The following is a 12311-nucleotide window of genomic DNA, read 5'->3' on the forward strand; positions in this document are numbered from 1 at the left end:
ATTGTAAGAAACAGGATGCTGGGCTTGCGCTTGATGGACCTTCGGTCTGTCCCAGTATGCAGTACTTATATACTTAACCGATGAAACCAATACCTCTTCTGTGTACATCCGTATGGTGCACAAACCAGCATGTTTGAAACTATAAGTAAGATTAAATAAAAATGCTAACAATAAAGAACGACAACGAGGAGGATGCAGCAGCTTATGAGTTTGGTCATTTTGCTTCTAGCAGATGACGACTGCAGTGCGTGGGGAAACAAACGGTAAGTAGCTTAAACGTTTCGACGTCATCCTGTCTCCTGTTTTCTTCAACCTCTTTGCTTCATCCCGCAGCCCCACGCCTATTTGTAACCGTGGGAACCCATTAACCGGAAGTGTTTGTCGATCAGCTGCCGGCCGCGAGGCACCTCTGGGACAGCAGCTCAGTTTCCGGGAGAAGAAAAATGGCGTCTAGCGTCGCAGCACCGAGCGGCTCCGGGGCGGCTGGCCCGGGGAACCCGCCCGTGCCCGGCGGAGCTACGGGCATTACTGCTTCCATCACTGGCACCATGAACAAGAAGAAAAAGCCTTTCCTTGGCATGCCCGCTCCGCTTGGATATGTGCCGGGCCTGGGCAGAGGGTGAGAAATGGACGGGGGTCAGAGAGAGAGATGGATGGATGGAGAGATGGTGGATGGGTGGACGGACGCGGACATGGCAGGATAACCCCGGCTCGCGGGGGGGGGAGGGGGGGAAGAGAGAGAGATGGGGGGCGGGAGGGCGGGCGGGGGGGGGGAGACAGAAGAGACCCTGCGAGACAGAGAGAGGGAGAGAGAGACTGACTTGGATGTCACCCTGCCTGCAAGAGAAAACAGATGTTGGTGGGGGGCACCCTTCAGAGGAAAAAAAAGAGACATGAGGGGAACCTTGCAGGGGAAGGAAGAGATAGCGACATGGGCACCCTTCAGGGGAAGAGAGATGGGTGGGGCACCCTGTAGGGAAAGAGAGAGATGGGGGGGGGGGGGGGCACCCTGTAGGGAAAGAGACAGGGAGAAAGAATGACTTAGAGAATGACTCTGACTATACTGTTACTGTAGATATTTTGTCATTTTTGAAATCGATTCAATATTAGATTAGCAATTTTAGAACCAACACATGAAAAGGGACACACACTTGATGTTGTTGCTCCTTTAAGAAAGGAACGTTCCTTGCAGATTGTATCAAATACCATTTGGTCTCCAGTACCTTGGTTAGACCATTATGTAGCAGATTTTACATTTTATCTTCTTTATTGTCAAAAACTGATTGTTTGAAAATCTCAGACTTTGCCAGAGTACACATAAATTTGATTCAGATTAACATTGGGCACATCACAACTTACATAGACAAATCTAAGAGTATTCTCAGATATAATTCCCCTGATATTTAGCCAGCATTGGGCAGCACTTTGCGCTCTTTTGGCACTCAACCCGGATATTCAATGCCAGGCTGTTTCTGGTGACACGCATTGAATATTCAGGTTTTCAGTGCCGGTTAGTGCATTACCTGTTAAGTCGATATTCAGACTTAACTGGCCATGGCTTAGCAGACAAAGATAGGCTGCTTTTTATGCGTCCTTATTTAGCCGCTAAGCCTGGCCGGTTAAGTTCCAAATATCGGGACTTAACAGGTCACGCCCCTGGAATATCCCCAATATCACCAGCTTTATTTTTGGCGCTAACCGGGCATTTTCAGTGACGATAGCGAGTTAATAAAATGACCAGTTATCAATCGAGATGCGAATATTGGGCCCACTGTTGTTTAATTACCTTATTTTCACTGCTGTAATTGGGTCTATTGCTCATGTTTGATTTATTCTTACTGTACATCACCTTGAGTGAACTCCTTCAAAAAGGCGGTAAATAAATCCTAATAAATAAAAATAGAGTAGTCAAGTAACAGATGCTTTGGAACATTTTTCATTTGAACATACTAAGAAACGATCCAAGGAAATTAATACATCATGGTATTCAAATAAACTCCAAACATTAAAAAGATCTTACCACCACTTAGAGCATGGAAAAAAACGATGGACTCTCAAGCTAGAATGCAATGGAGAACTCGTGAAAGTTTATAAAACTGCAGTATCTGAGGCTAAAAAAATACATACTATGGTAAAATAATTAGACTAGAGAAACCAGATCAAACATTGCTTTTAAGATATATAATAACCTTACAAAAAGATCATTACTTGCTACTTTGCCAGAAGCAGTGTGACCGTCAGCTGAAGATTTTAGCTAAATATTTTGTGGACAAGGTTAAGTTACGGCAATTTTTATCTCATTCTTTGATTTAAATTCATCAATTTTGTTAGGAGATGAATATTTCAGTGGTCTGCCTGTTGGCCAGTTGTGGACTTAATTTAGTTAATAAAGACACAGTATTTTTGGAGATAAAAACACTTTCACATAAATCTTGTTTACTTGATAAATGCCCCTCTTATTTGCTATGTGATATTCCAATTGAACTAGTTAGTTGGCTAAATAGGAGGTGGTAAGGGCTCCTCCCAAGAAATGGCTGCGCGCCAGTGCCATTACTTAGTGCACGACCATTTCCTTCCCAGCACTGGAAAATGCCTCAGTGCGCAGCAAACCCACAAGCTGACGCCACCACAGGGCCCCTTTTACCTAATTTCTTAAAAGAGGGAATTGACCTCTATGGTTACCTATATGTCAGTGTATTAGATTTAAAATGCTGTGTTTAATTTTCTAATCACTTTTTGGGATGAATGCTGAGGGGTTGGATTTGCTTGCAATCCCTTCTTCAGGGAGATTGCTATCATCAGACTCTTAATATTAGGTTATCCTACAATGAAAAATATTAAGTTAAAATCAATTCTTGAGAATTCATTCGCTTTCCAGGGGGACACATTACTGGAATGCGTTACCTGTGGACATGAAAACGCTGCCTTTTTAATTCGTTTTTAGGAAGGTGTTGGTCTTTTTTATATGGTTGTTAGATTCATGACTTTGTATTAGTGAGCTATCATATATTTGTAATTTTTCTCTGTATTGTTGAGACCTCTTCCTTTTGTGAACCGCTGTGAATCCTGTTAGAAACACGGTCAGTATATAAGACTCGAATAGGATAGAATTTCCATCTATTGTAGTTATCAATAGAAATCAAACAAAATAAAACATGGAAAAGAAAATAAGATGATACCTTTTTTTATTGGACATAACTTAATACATTTCTTGATTAGCTTTCGAAGGTCGCCCTTTCCGATCTGAGGAAGAAGGGCGACCTTTGAAAGCTAATCAAGAAATGTATTAAGTAATGTCCAATAAAAAAGGTATCATCTTATTTTCTTTTCCATGTTTTATTTTGTTTGATTTCTATTGATAACCTTAAGAGTGGACTAACACGGCTACCACACTCCTCTACATCTATTGTAGGAAAGATGATTTTAGCTCCAATTTCAGAATCAGAGGGGGCAGATCTAACTGTTGTATCTAAGTTCCGCCCTGTGGCTAGTTTGCCTTGGATGGTAAAATTACTGGAGTCTATTGTAATGTCTAAGGTTATGTCTTTTATTTAGACTTTTCTCAGTTCGGTTTTAGGCCAGTGCTGTTGTGGGAGACAAGGGCAGGCAGGTGAGGGCTGGGGTTGAACTTGAATTCTATCTCACTTCAAATTTGGATGCTAACCAATTACCTACGTTTTTGAAAAGCGTTAAAAACATATCTTTTTAACAAATATTTTGATTTGTGATTGGTGATTTATGTTAAGATTTTGAATATCTTACTTTTTGTAACCCACTTAGACTCCTTGTTGATACAAGTGGGATAAATACTGAAAATAGAATAGAGTAGGAGACCCCAATAATTAAATGTTTTGCCTTTAATTAGGGTCCCATGTTGACTATCCTACAGTGCAGCTTCTCCTTTGCAGCAGGGCAAGGATCCTCCATGTTTCTCAGTACTGTGTGATTAGTGATTTGTTAGGCTATCAGGAATTGTATTTAACAAGAGATCTGTTACACCATAAAATCCTGCCAGCTGAGGTCTAGAAAATAATTGCCTAACTGAAAGATGAATGCAGAAAGCTGAACGCCTGATATTTTCCAAGTCATTCATGAGAAAATATTATGTGGTGATTTCAGCCAGTGAATGAGATGCTAATTCATAGGGCGCAGAACTTTTGCATTAACAGGGAAAGCCTGCTGGATGTGTGAACACAAGTTGTGTAGTAAGGGCAGCTTCACTATGCCATGTCCAAAAAAAACGAAAGTACCAACACATTTACATGTGTGTTGCTCATAAATATTAGCCTGACAGAAATTTCTTGCACATTTTTCACCAGGCTATAATATTTACGCACAGATGAATATATACAAATGTGTGCTGGTACTTTTGTTTTCTTCAAGCACTCGCACAACAAAATCACTGTTACCGCCATGTTCTGCCTTTTCAAGTTGCAGGTATTTCATATCAGGTACCTGTGATATGGTCACAGAAAAAAAATGAATTCCAAAAATCTTTTATGTTGGTTTGGGTCTGCCAAAGAATTTCTCGTGGTATGGGTGTTTACTTCTGTGTGTTGCAGCAGAATACCTAATGGCCTCTTACCATGCTCCTGTGCTGAATGAACCCATTAATGTGTGTGTACACCTTGTGGTAGCTTTCTTCATTAGCCCTGGGGTTGAATCAATGTTTTCTTTCACCCATTATCCTGTCTGTGATAGCAGCAAAGAGCAGGTGCTTAGAGAACGTATATACAGATCAGGGCATGTATAGAATTCAGTAAAATAAATATATAGGTATAGAATTCAGCAAAATATAACCACACCAAAACACAACAGTGGAATAAAAATGATATACAGTATATCATTATCATGCCAAAGAGAACTTCCTTCATTTATTCCTAAGTTTTTGTGTCTCCATATTAGATTTCATGTGCCATTTAGACACCCAGTCCCTTAGTTTTGCAAGGTCCAAGAAACCACCAAAGTTCCGTTTCTACAATCATATCAGGCAGTTCCATAAGCCGTATATTATTATGGCAGTAACTGTTTTCTTGATCATTTAATTTTAGTTCAGTGTTCTATTTTTTCTTGTTAACTTTTCAGGTTGCGCTGTGCCTCAGTGAGCCCTCTCCACCCTTTGCTGCATCTAGCCGATGCTTGAGTCCGTGGCTTGTGCTACATATTTGGTCAGAGTATGTGATATTGCCTGTATTTGACGGGAGAGCTGGTCAAGTTGTTACTTTTATGATCTAGGTGGTGAGCCCTTGGTCCGTAGTAGAGGGAACTACGGTTGACGAGTCTCCAGCAAGCTGGGGAAGTTGACAGGAGCAGGACCAGACTACCCGATGGAAATGAGGCAGGGTAAAGACTAGGCTGGAGTAGAGCAGCGTCTGGGTTCAGGAACAGGACTATGCGGGAATAAGGTAGCACTTAAGTAACTCGGGAACCCGCTCACGCACAGTGGCTGGAAGTGTGTCAAGAGCCCATGCCCACACTTAGGTAGGAAGCATCTCAGGAACCCACTCACACACTGAAACTGAAGGCTTCTCAGGAACCCATTAATACATTGAAGCTGAAGGCTTCTCAGAAACCCGCTCACACACACTGAAGCCGAAAGCTTCTCAGGAACCCGCTCACACACACTGAAACCGAAGGCTTCTCAGGAACCCGCTCACACACACTGAAGCTGAAGGCTTCTCAGGAACCCGCTCACACACACACTGAAGCTGAAGGCTTCTCAGGAACCCGCTCACACACACACTGAAGCTGAAGGCTTCTCAGGAACCCGCTCACACACACATAGTGACTGACCTGGCATTCCAAGGCTCGTTCACAGAATTGCACTTCCACTCTGGTTCATAGAAGGACCAGTTCATCCAGGGTGGCAGGAAGCTCCCTTTCTGCCAACTCATCTTTAATCACCAGGGATACTCCTGCCAGAATACCGCCATAAGGCTCTCGTCTTTCCATCCCAGCTCTGCAGATAGAGTGAGGAAATGAATAACATAGTCTCCCACAATAAGATGGCCCTGCTGTAAATTTAAAAGTCGGGCGGCTGCCTTCCCTGGTTCCTTAAAGATACACCAGAACTGGACCAAAAATCCTTGAAGGTTGTTTAACACTGGATCGTTTCTCTCCCACATAGGCGAGCCCCATGCCAGTGCTGGTCCGTTGAGTAGAGATAATAATGTATGTTATTTTGGCCCTGGTCAGAGGCAAAGTCCCGGGTTTGTAATTGAAAAACAATCTGGCATTGGTTCACAAAAAACACATGTCTTGAGGTTACTATCACATCATGGAGGTGGAGCAACTCAAATTCCAACACCTGGGGAAACACTTCCTGGGCTTGCACTGATTGAGGGCTATGTCCCTTCTGTTGAGGCGTTGGGACCCGCTAACATGTCCTTATGATGTGTAAGCATCTCTATTGCCCCTGATAACTGTTGTAGCTGAAGTGTTGTTGTAATAATTGCAGGGCTGGAGATTCAGTCGAGCTCATGGCTGTTGCATATTGTTCTGATCCAGATGGTGAGCCCTTGGTTAGTAGTAGAGGGAACTATGGTTGAGGAGTCTCCAGCAAGCAGGAGAAGGTGTTGGGAGCAACACTAGACTACCCCGATGCAAGTGAGGCAGGGTACAGACTAGGGAGTACAGCAGCATCTGGGTTCAGGAACAGGGCTAAGCAGGAACAAGGTAGCATCTTGGTAACTCGGGAACCCGCTCACGCACAGCGGCTGGAAGCATGTCAGGTGTCCATGCCCACACTGGAGTAGGAACATCTTGGGAACTCAGTCACATGCTGAAGCCGAAGGTGTCTCAGGAACCCTCAGAAGGAAAAGTAGCACCACAGGCGGCCAATGATGCAACAGTCCCGAAGTCCTGGAACAGGAACGTTTACCTCATGACTGATTAACCTCTTTGATATTCATGATCAAGTATTACCACTTCAACCTTATGCTGAATAGGGACTCTCTATAATCGATGACCTAATGTATGTTACAATCCAATTTATTCTCAGAAACTTTCATGCAATAGCATAATTTATTTTTCTTTACTATATATGTATGCAAATGGTATATACATATATCATGATCAGTTCCATGTATGTTACCATGTATGTATGCACCTTAATGCAATACCATTTGTAATTCTGTTACCCGGTAATGGCAACCGCCATTACGGCAAATGTAAGCCACATTGAGCCTGCAAATTGGTGGGAAAATGTGGGATACAAATGCTACAAATAAATAAATAAATAAATACATACTGTTTATAGTGGAGTCTGTTCTTACATGGCCCCCCCTGACAACCTAGTATCACTGAGGGCTGTAATTATGTGGGAATTATTTCTCTGATATATCTACTTACCATAAGAAATATACAATTTGGAAATGTGGGGCAAATAGGATTTCTACCTCCTTACACCCACCCCAAGATACCGTGATAGAAAAGACAGAAAGGACAGAACCTATGTTCTTTTTAGAGGGATAGTCTTTATTCCAGTATAGATGATATAGATCAGGGGTAGGCAAGTCCGGTCCTCGAGAGCCGCAGGCAGGTCAGGTTTTCAGGATATCCACAATGAATATGCAGGAGATAGATTTGCAAGCACTGCCTCCATGGTATGCAAATCTATCTCCTGCATATTCATTGTGGATATCCTGAAAACCTGACCTGCCTGTGGCTCTCGAGGACCGGAGTTGCCTACCCCTGATATAGATAATAACAAAGCAATCAGGCAATAGAGCAATTAGACAAAAAAGCAATTGGGCAAAGTAATCAGGCAGGGTAATTAGACAAAGTAATTAGATGAAGTAATTAGGCAAAGTAATTAGACCGTAACAAATGGCAGCATTTGTTACGAGAGGAAGAGATATCACTGTGGTGAAGACGCACTCACTGTTGATGATCTCTGCCTCTGTCTAATACAGCACAGCAGTGCCTTATATACAATGGATTGAGCATCAATCCCCCTCGCATCCAGTCTACAACTTGCAATTTCAGCTACTTTCTGTGTTACTTAGCTAATTTCTGTCTTTATTGTTTACATAAAATGGAACACACTATCTGAATATTTATGGAACACAGCATTTTATAATAAGTCCAAGGTTCTTTTACTGAAGATTTTAGTCGCCATCTCGTTACAGGGATTTCCCTAGCACCTAGGTCTTATGAATTGGTCTGTCTAAAAAAACTCAACACGTCTTCTCTCCCAAACTGTAAATACATTCTGAAGTATCCTTGTAATGTAGAATCAGCGGCACCAGCTGTGCCAGGGGAGGGGATGAGCACGCCTTGCAGGTTCAGCATGACCTTGTATTCATAGCATTTACAGCTCTAAGCAAAAAACACAGAGAGCACAGAAAAAAAATGCAGCTTTCAGGCAGTTTAAAATTTAAGCCCTTAGCTTATGCAGTTCATGGGTCATAACCTGACTTGTCAGTGTCAGAAAAGAGCAAATCAATTCATTCCCCTCTTGATGATTGAGAAATCATCACCTTTACAGATAATAATGTGCAGGGTGTCCATTCGATATCCATTGATGCAGCGTACAACAGTTTGAAAAGGAAGGAACCCAAACTAAACCTATCTACGCCTGGGGAGCTGAAATAAGCTCTAACAGGAGAAACCCATGTAACAAATAAACGGCTAAACCAGGAAAAATGCTGAAGATAAATTTAAACATGACATTTAATTTCATAAAGACAAGATTCAAAAAATGGTGAAACTTATAGAAAAAAATCATGAAAATATGCAGAAAATATAAAAAGCCAAAAATACATATAATATTTCAACTAAAAGCAGTATAAGCTGAATAAATGTCTTCCCAAAGGAGGTATACTTGCGTTACAGGCAATAAATGTTCTACTAAAAAAGAAAAAGGGTAACAGAAGTAGGCGTACACAGCATTTATAAAGTGTTTCAGAGAGAAAATGTACCAACTAATTAAAAACAAAAAATTGGGTGCACGAGAGAATGATATATCTAAGAACAGGATAAGCAGATGTGTTCTAAATTAATAAAGTGCCCCATGTAATATCAAAATTTCTTGAAGCCACTTAGCATTAGTAGCCACCTCCAAATCAGAAGCTGCACTAAGTTCAGTGACAGAAAATAAACAAAATTAACAGGAATAGAAAATCAAGCATACGGTTACCAGAAGTATTCCCGGGACGAAATGGGTGTAAATGAGTAGAACAATGGCAGAAAAGATTAAAAGGAAAAATAGTACAAATAGAATGAAAATGACATCAAATTCGACTACATCAGCTACATGGACACCTGAATGCGGAGTTCCACAGGGATCCCCCCTCTCACCGACCATATTCAACCTAATGATGACACCCTTGGCCAAACTACTATCGAATCAGAACCTAAACCCATATATATACGCTGATGATGTAACGATCGTCATCCCATTCAAACAAGATCTAAGGGAAATCTCCAACGAAATCAAGCAAAGCCTTCATATCATGAATTCCTGGGCAGATGCATTTCAGCTAAAACTTAATGCAGAAAAAACCCCAATGCCTAGTACTCACCTCGCAATACAATAAGAATAAATTTACCACCATCAACACACCTAAACTAAATCTACCAGTTTCGGACACTCTAAAAATTCTTGGAGTCACCATTGATCGACACCTAACACTTGAGAATCATGTGAAAAACATAACTAAAAAGATGTTTCATTCAATGTGGAAACTAAAAAGAGTTAGACCATTTTTTCCAAGGACTGTCTTCCGCAATCTGGTACAATCATTGGTACTCAGTCTTCTGGACTATTGTAACTCACTCTACACTGGCTGCAAAGAGCAAATACTTAAAAAACTCCAGACAGCCCAGAACACGGCAGCCAGACTAATATTCGGCAAATCAAAATACGAAAGCGCGAAACCCCTACGAGAAAAACTACACTGGCTCCCACTTAAAGAACGCATCACGTTCAAACTTTGTACCCTAGTCCATAAAATCATCCATGGTGACTCCCCAGCCTACATAATAGAACTACCACCCAGGAACGCAAAAAAATCTTCTCGCACATTCCTTAATCTTCATCCTCCCAAGTGTAATGGTCTGAAATACAAATTAATGCACGCATCTACCTTTTCCTATATGAGCACGCAGCTCTGGAACGCGTTGCCACGTAACCTGAAAACGGTCTATGAATTGACCAATTTCCGTAAACTATTGAAAACCTATCTCTTCGACAAGATATATCACAAAGATCAACATGTGTAACTGTATAATCTAAAATATCCAGAAATGTCTTATAATGTCTTTTGCTTTAACACTATCATGTATTTCACCACCATGTAACCCAAAACCCTCTGTAAAACCAAATGTATATTCTCTTCTATTTCCAGTATCCATGATGAATTGTAAGCCACACTGAGTCTGCAAAGAGGTGGGATAATGTGGGATACAAATGCAATAAATAAAATAAATAAAAAGGAATAGTTAACAGGTATAGCAATGGCAGAAACCATATGGTACCAAGCATTAGAAGACAATACAACAGAAGCTGCAGACATATTAAGAGCAGTATTAATGGTAAGAAGAGAAACAAAGAGTGGAGATTGAGCACCAGGAATAAGAGAAAAAAACAAACAGTTTTAAGAAAAAATAATTTCATTAGTGTAGCAAATAATGCATTATGGCAAGAGTCCAAAGTATAAAGTCCAAAATGTCAAATCCTTGTCAAGTTCCAGACAAAACAGTAGGTGAAGGACGAAGATCAGTTAGATGGTTACAGGAAGAATGTCCTTGAAGGAAATAAGATGTTGGGGTTAGAGTCCAAATACAAAAGTGTCCAGATTAGACAGGAGCAGTGTCAACTGGATCAGATGTTAACGCCTCCATTTCGACCCTAAATTCTCGCTTGGGTTGTTGGTTTCTTCACCGTGTTTGAGACGAGGGTGCCTATTGAAGCACTTCCCCTTTGCAGCCGGGCTTACGCTCGCAAGAAGGTGGTCTATTCAGGTTGCCTTAGACCTTTTGATGACCTTGATTAGGACCCAGTCTCCTACTTGGACTGTTTCGAGCTCAATAGGTTCAGAATCTGTAGACAAGGCAGCAGACTTCAGATATCTCAAGCACGAAGTAATCTCAATTTCCGCAAGTCCGATATTCAGGGAATCTGCGGCTGAACCCAAATATCTTATTGCTAAGAATCCTGCACTGATTTCTTTGGCGATGCAAAGCAAAAAAGATCAATCCTTCAAAATACAAGATCTTTTACACCTTAACAAACATTTTTTTTAGAGAATTCCAACAGTGGATAAATATTAGTTTCAGAAATCTGACAGCTGAATCTGACAACATATTTGAACACTGAACAGTTCCTACAATCCTGTCACTGAAACAGAAACTGGAAAAAAATTAAAAAGGAATTCAAAATAAACAGTATAATTCGTCGCTACGGAAGTTATATATATATATATATATATATATCTTTCTTTCTCTCACTGAGCTCAGATTTATCTAAATTTAGAAATATAACCCTATCTCAGATCTTTTTAAATTTAGCAAAGACACACTTCAAAATTTAGTCTCAGAGGAATTAGCAAAGCATAACTCGGACTCCACTGTACAGCAATCGAACCCGTGTTCCTCTGCCACCAAATGTTTATAGTGGAGTCTGTTCTTACACTATAAACAATACCCTGCTAGGGTGGTGTCAGTTCAGCGTCTAAATGTAGTGCGAGAACGTGCGTGTGCAGATCCCTCGGGGCTTCCGGGAACAACAGAAAGTGCGCCTACCACGCCCAGTACTAACAGATGGCACCAGTCTGGAGTCACAGTAAGACCATGACACAAATTTTACCATTGAGTGCTAAGACCATTGCATTGGTAAGCTGTTCGATATGGAGGGGTGAGAGTCCCTGCATGTCAAGTGCCAAGTTTGCCATCTTACCCTGTGCAGTGACTTTTCCTTTTTCCTTACACTGTGCTTTTGCAGACGTGTCCAATTGTATTTTGGTGAAATATTTGTCCCTTCACACTTAATTTGTCATCCCCACTAGAGCACATTTATAGATGACTGGCTATAGACTGGATGGGAAAGATAAGCGGACGGGTGCTGGAGTACTGGGATTACACGTCCTCCTATGCTCAGTGCATTACATGACCCTATTCGGGAAGGGGAGAAATTTAGTTGTGGAAAAGGGAGAAGACTGAGGAATAAATAGGTGAGAAAATGTGGGATACAAGTGCAATAAATAAAATAAAAAATAACTGGGTGGTGAAAGATAAGAGGCATGTGGTAAGTGTAGGAGAACAATAACTGCAAATGGAGATGCATTTAAAAGGAAAAGTAAATTTTTGAG

General features: G+C 41.1%; 1 protein-coding gene across 1 annotated transcript in view; it reads left to right on the forward strand.

Moving 5' to 3' along the window:
* The first annotated feature begins 428 nt into the window (after positions 1 to 428).
* Positions 429 to 12311, forward strand: part of PRPF6 (pre-mRNA processing factor 6) — a 77931-nt gene continuing 66048 nt past the window's right edge. The window contains exon 1 of the mRNA XM_030212494.1: positions 429 to 619. Coding sequence (XP_030068354.1) covers positions 444 to 619 — 176 coding nt within the window. The 5' untranslated portion in view covers positions 429 to 443. The remainder of the gene's footprint in view (positions 620 to 12311) is intronic.

This window comes from Microcaecilia unicolor, chromosome 8, assembly GCF_901765095.1.
Source record: "Microcaecilia unicolor chromosome 8, aMicUni1.1, whole genome shotgun sequence".
Lineage (NCBI taxonomy): Eukaryota > Metazoa > Chordata > Amphibia > Gymnophiona > Siphonopidae > Microcaecilia > Microcaecilia unicolor.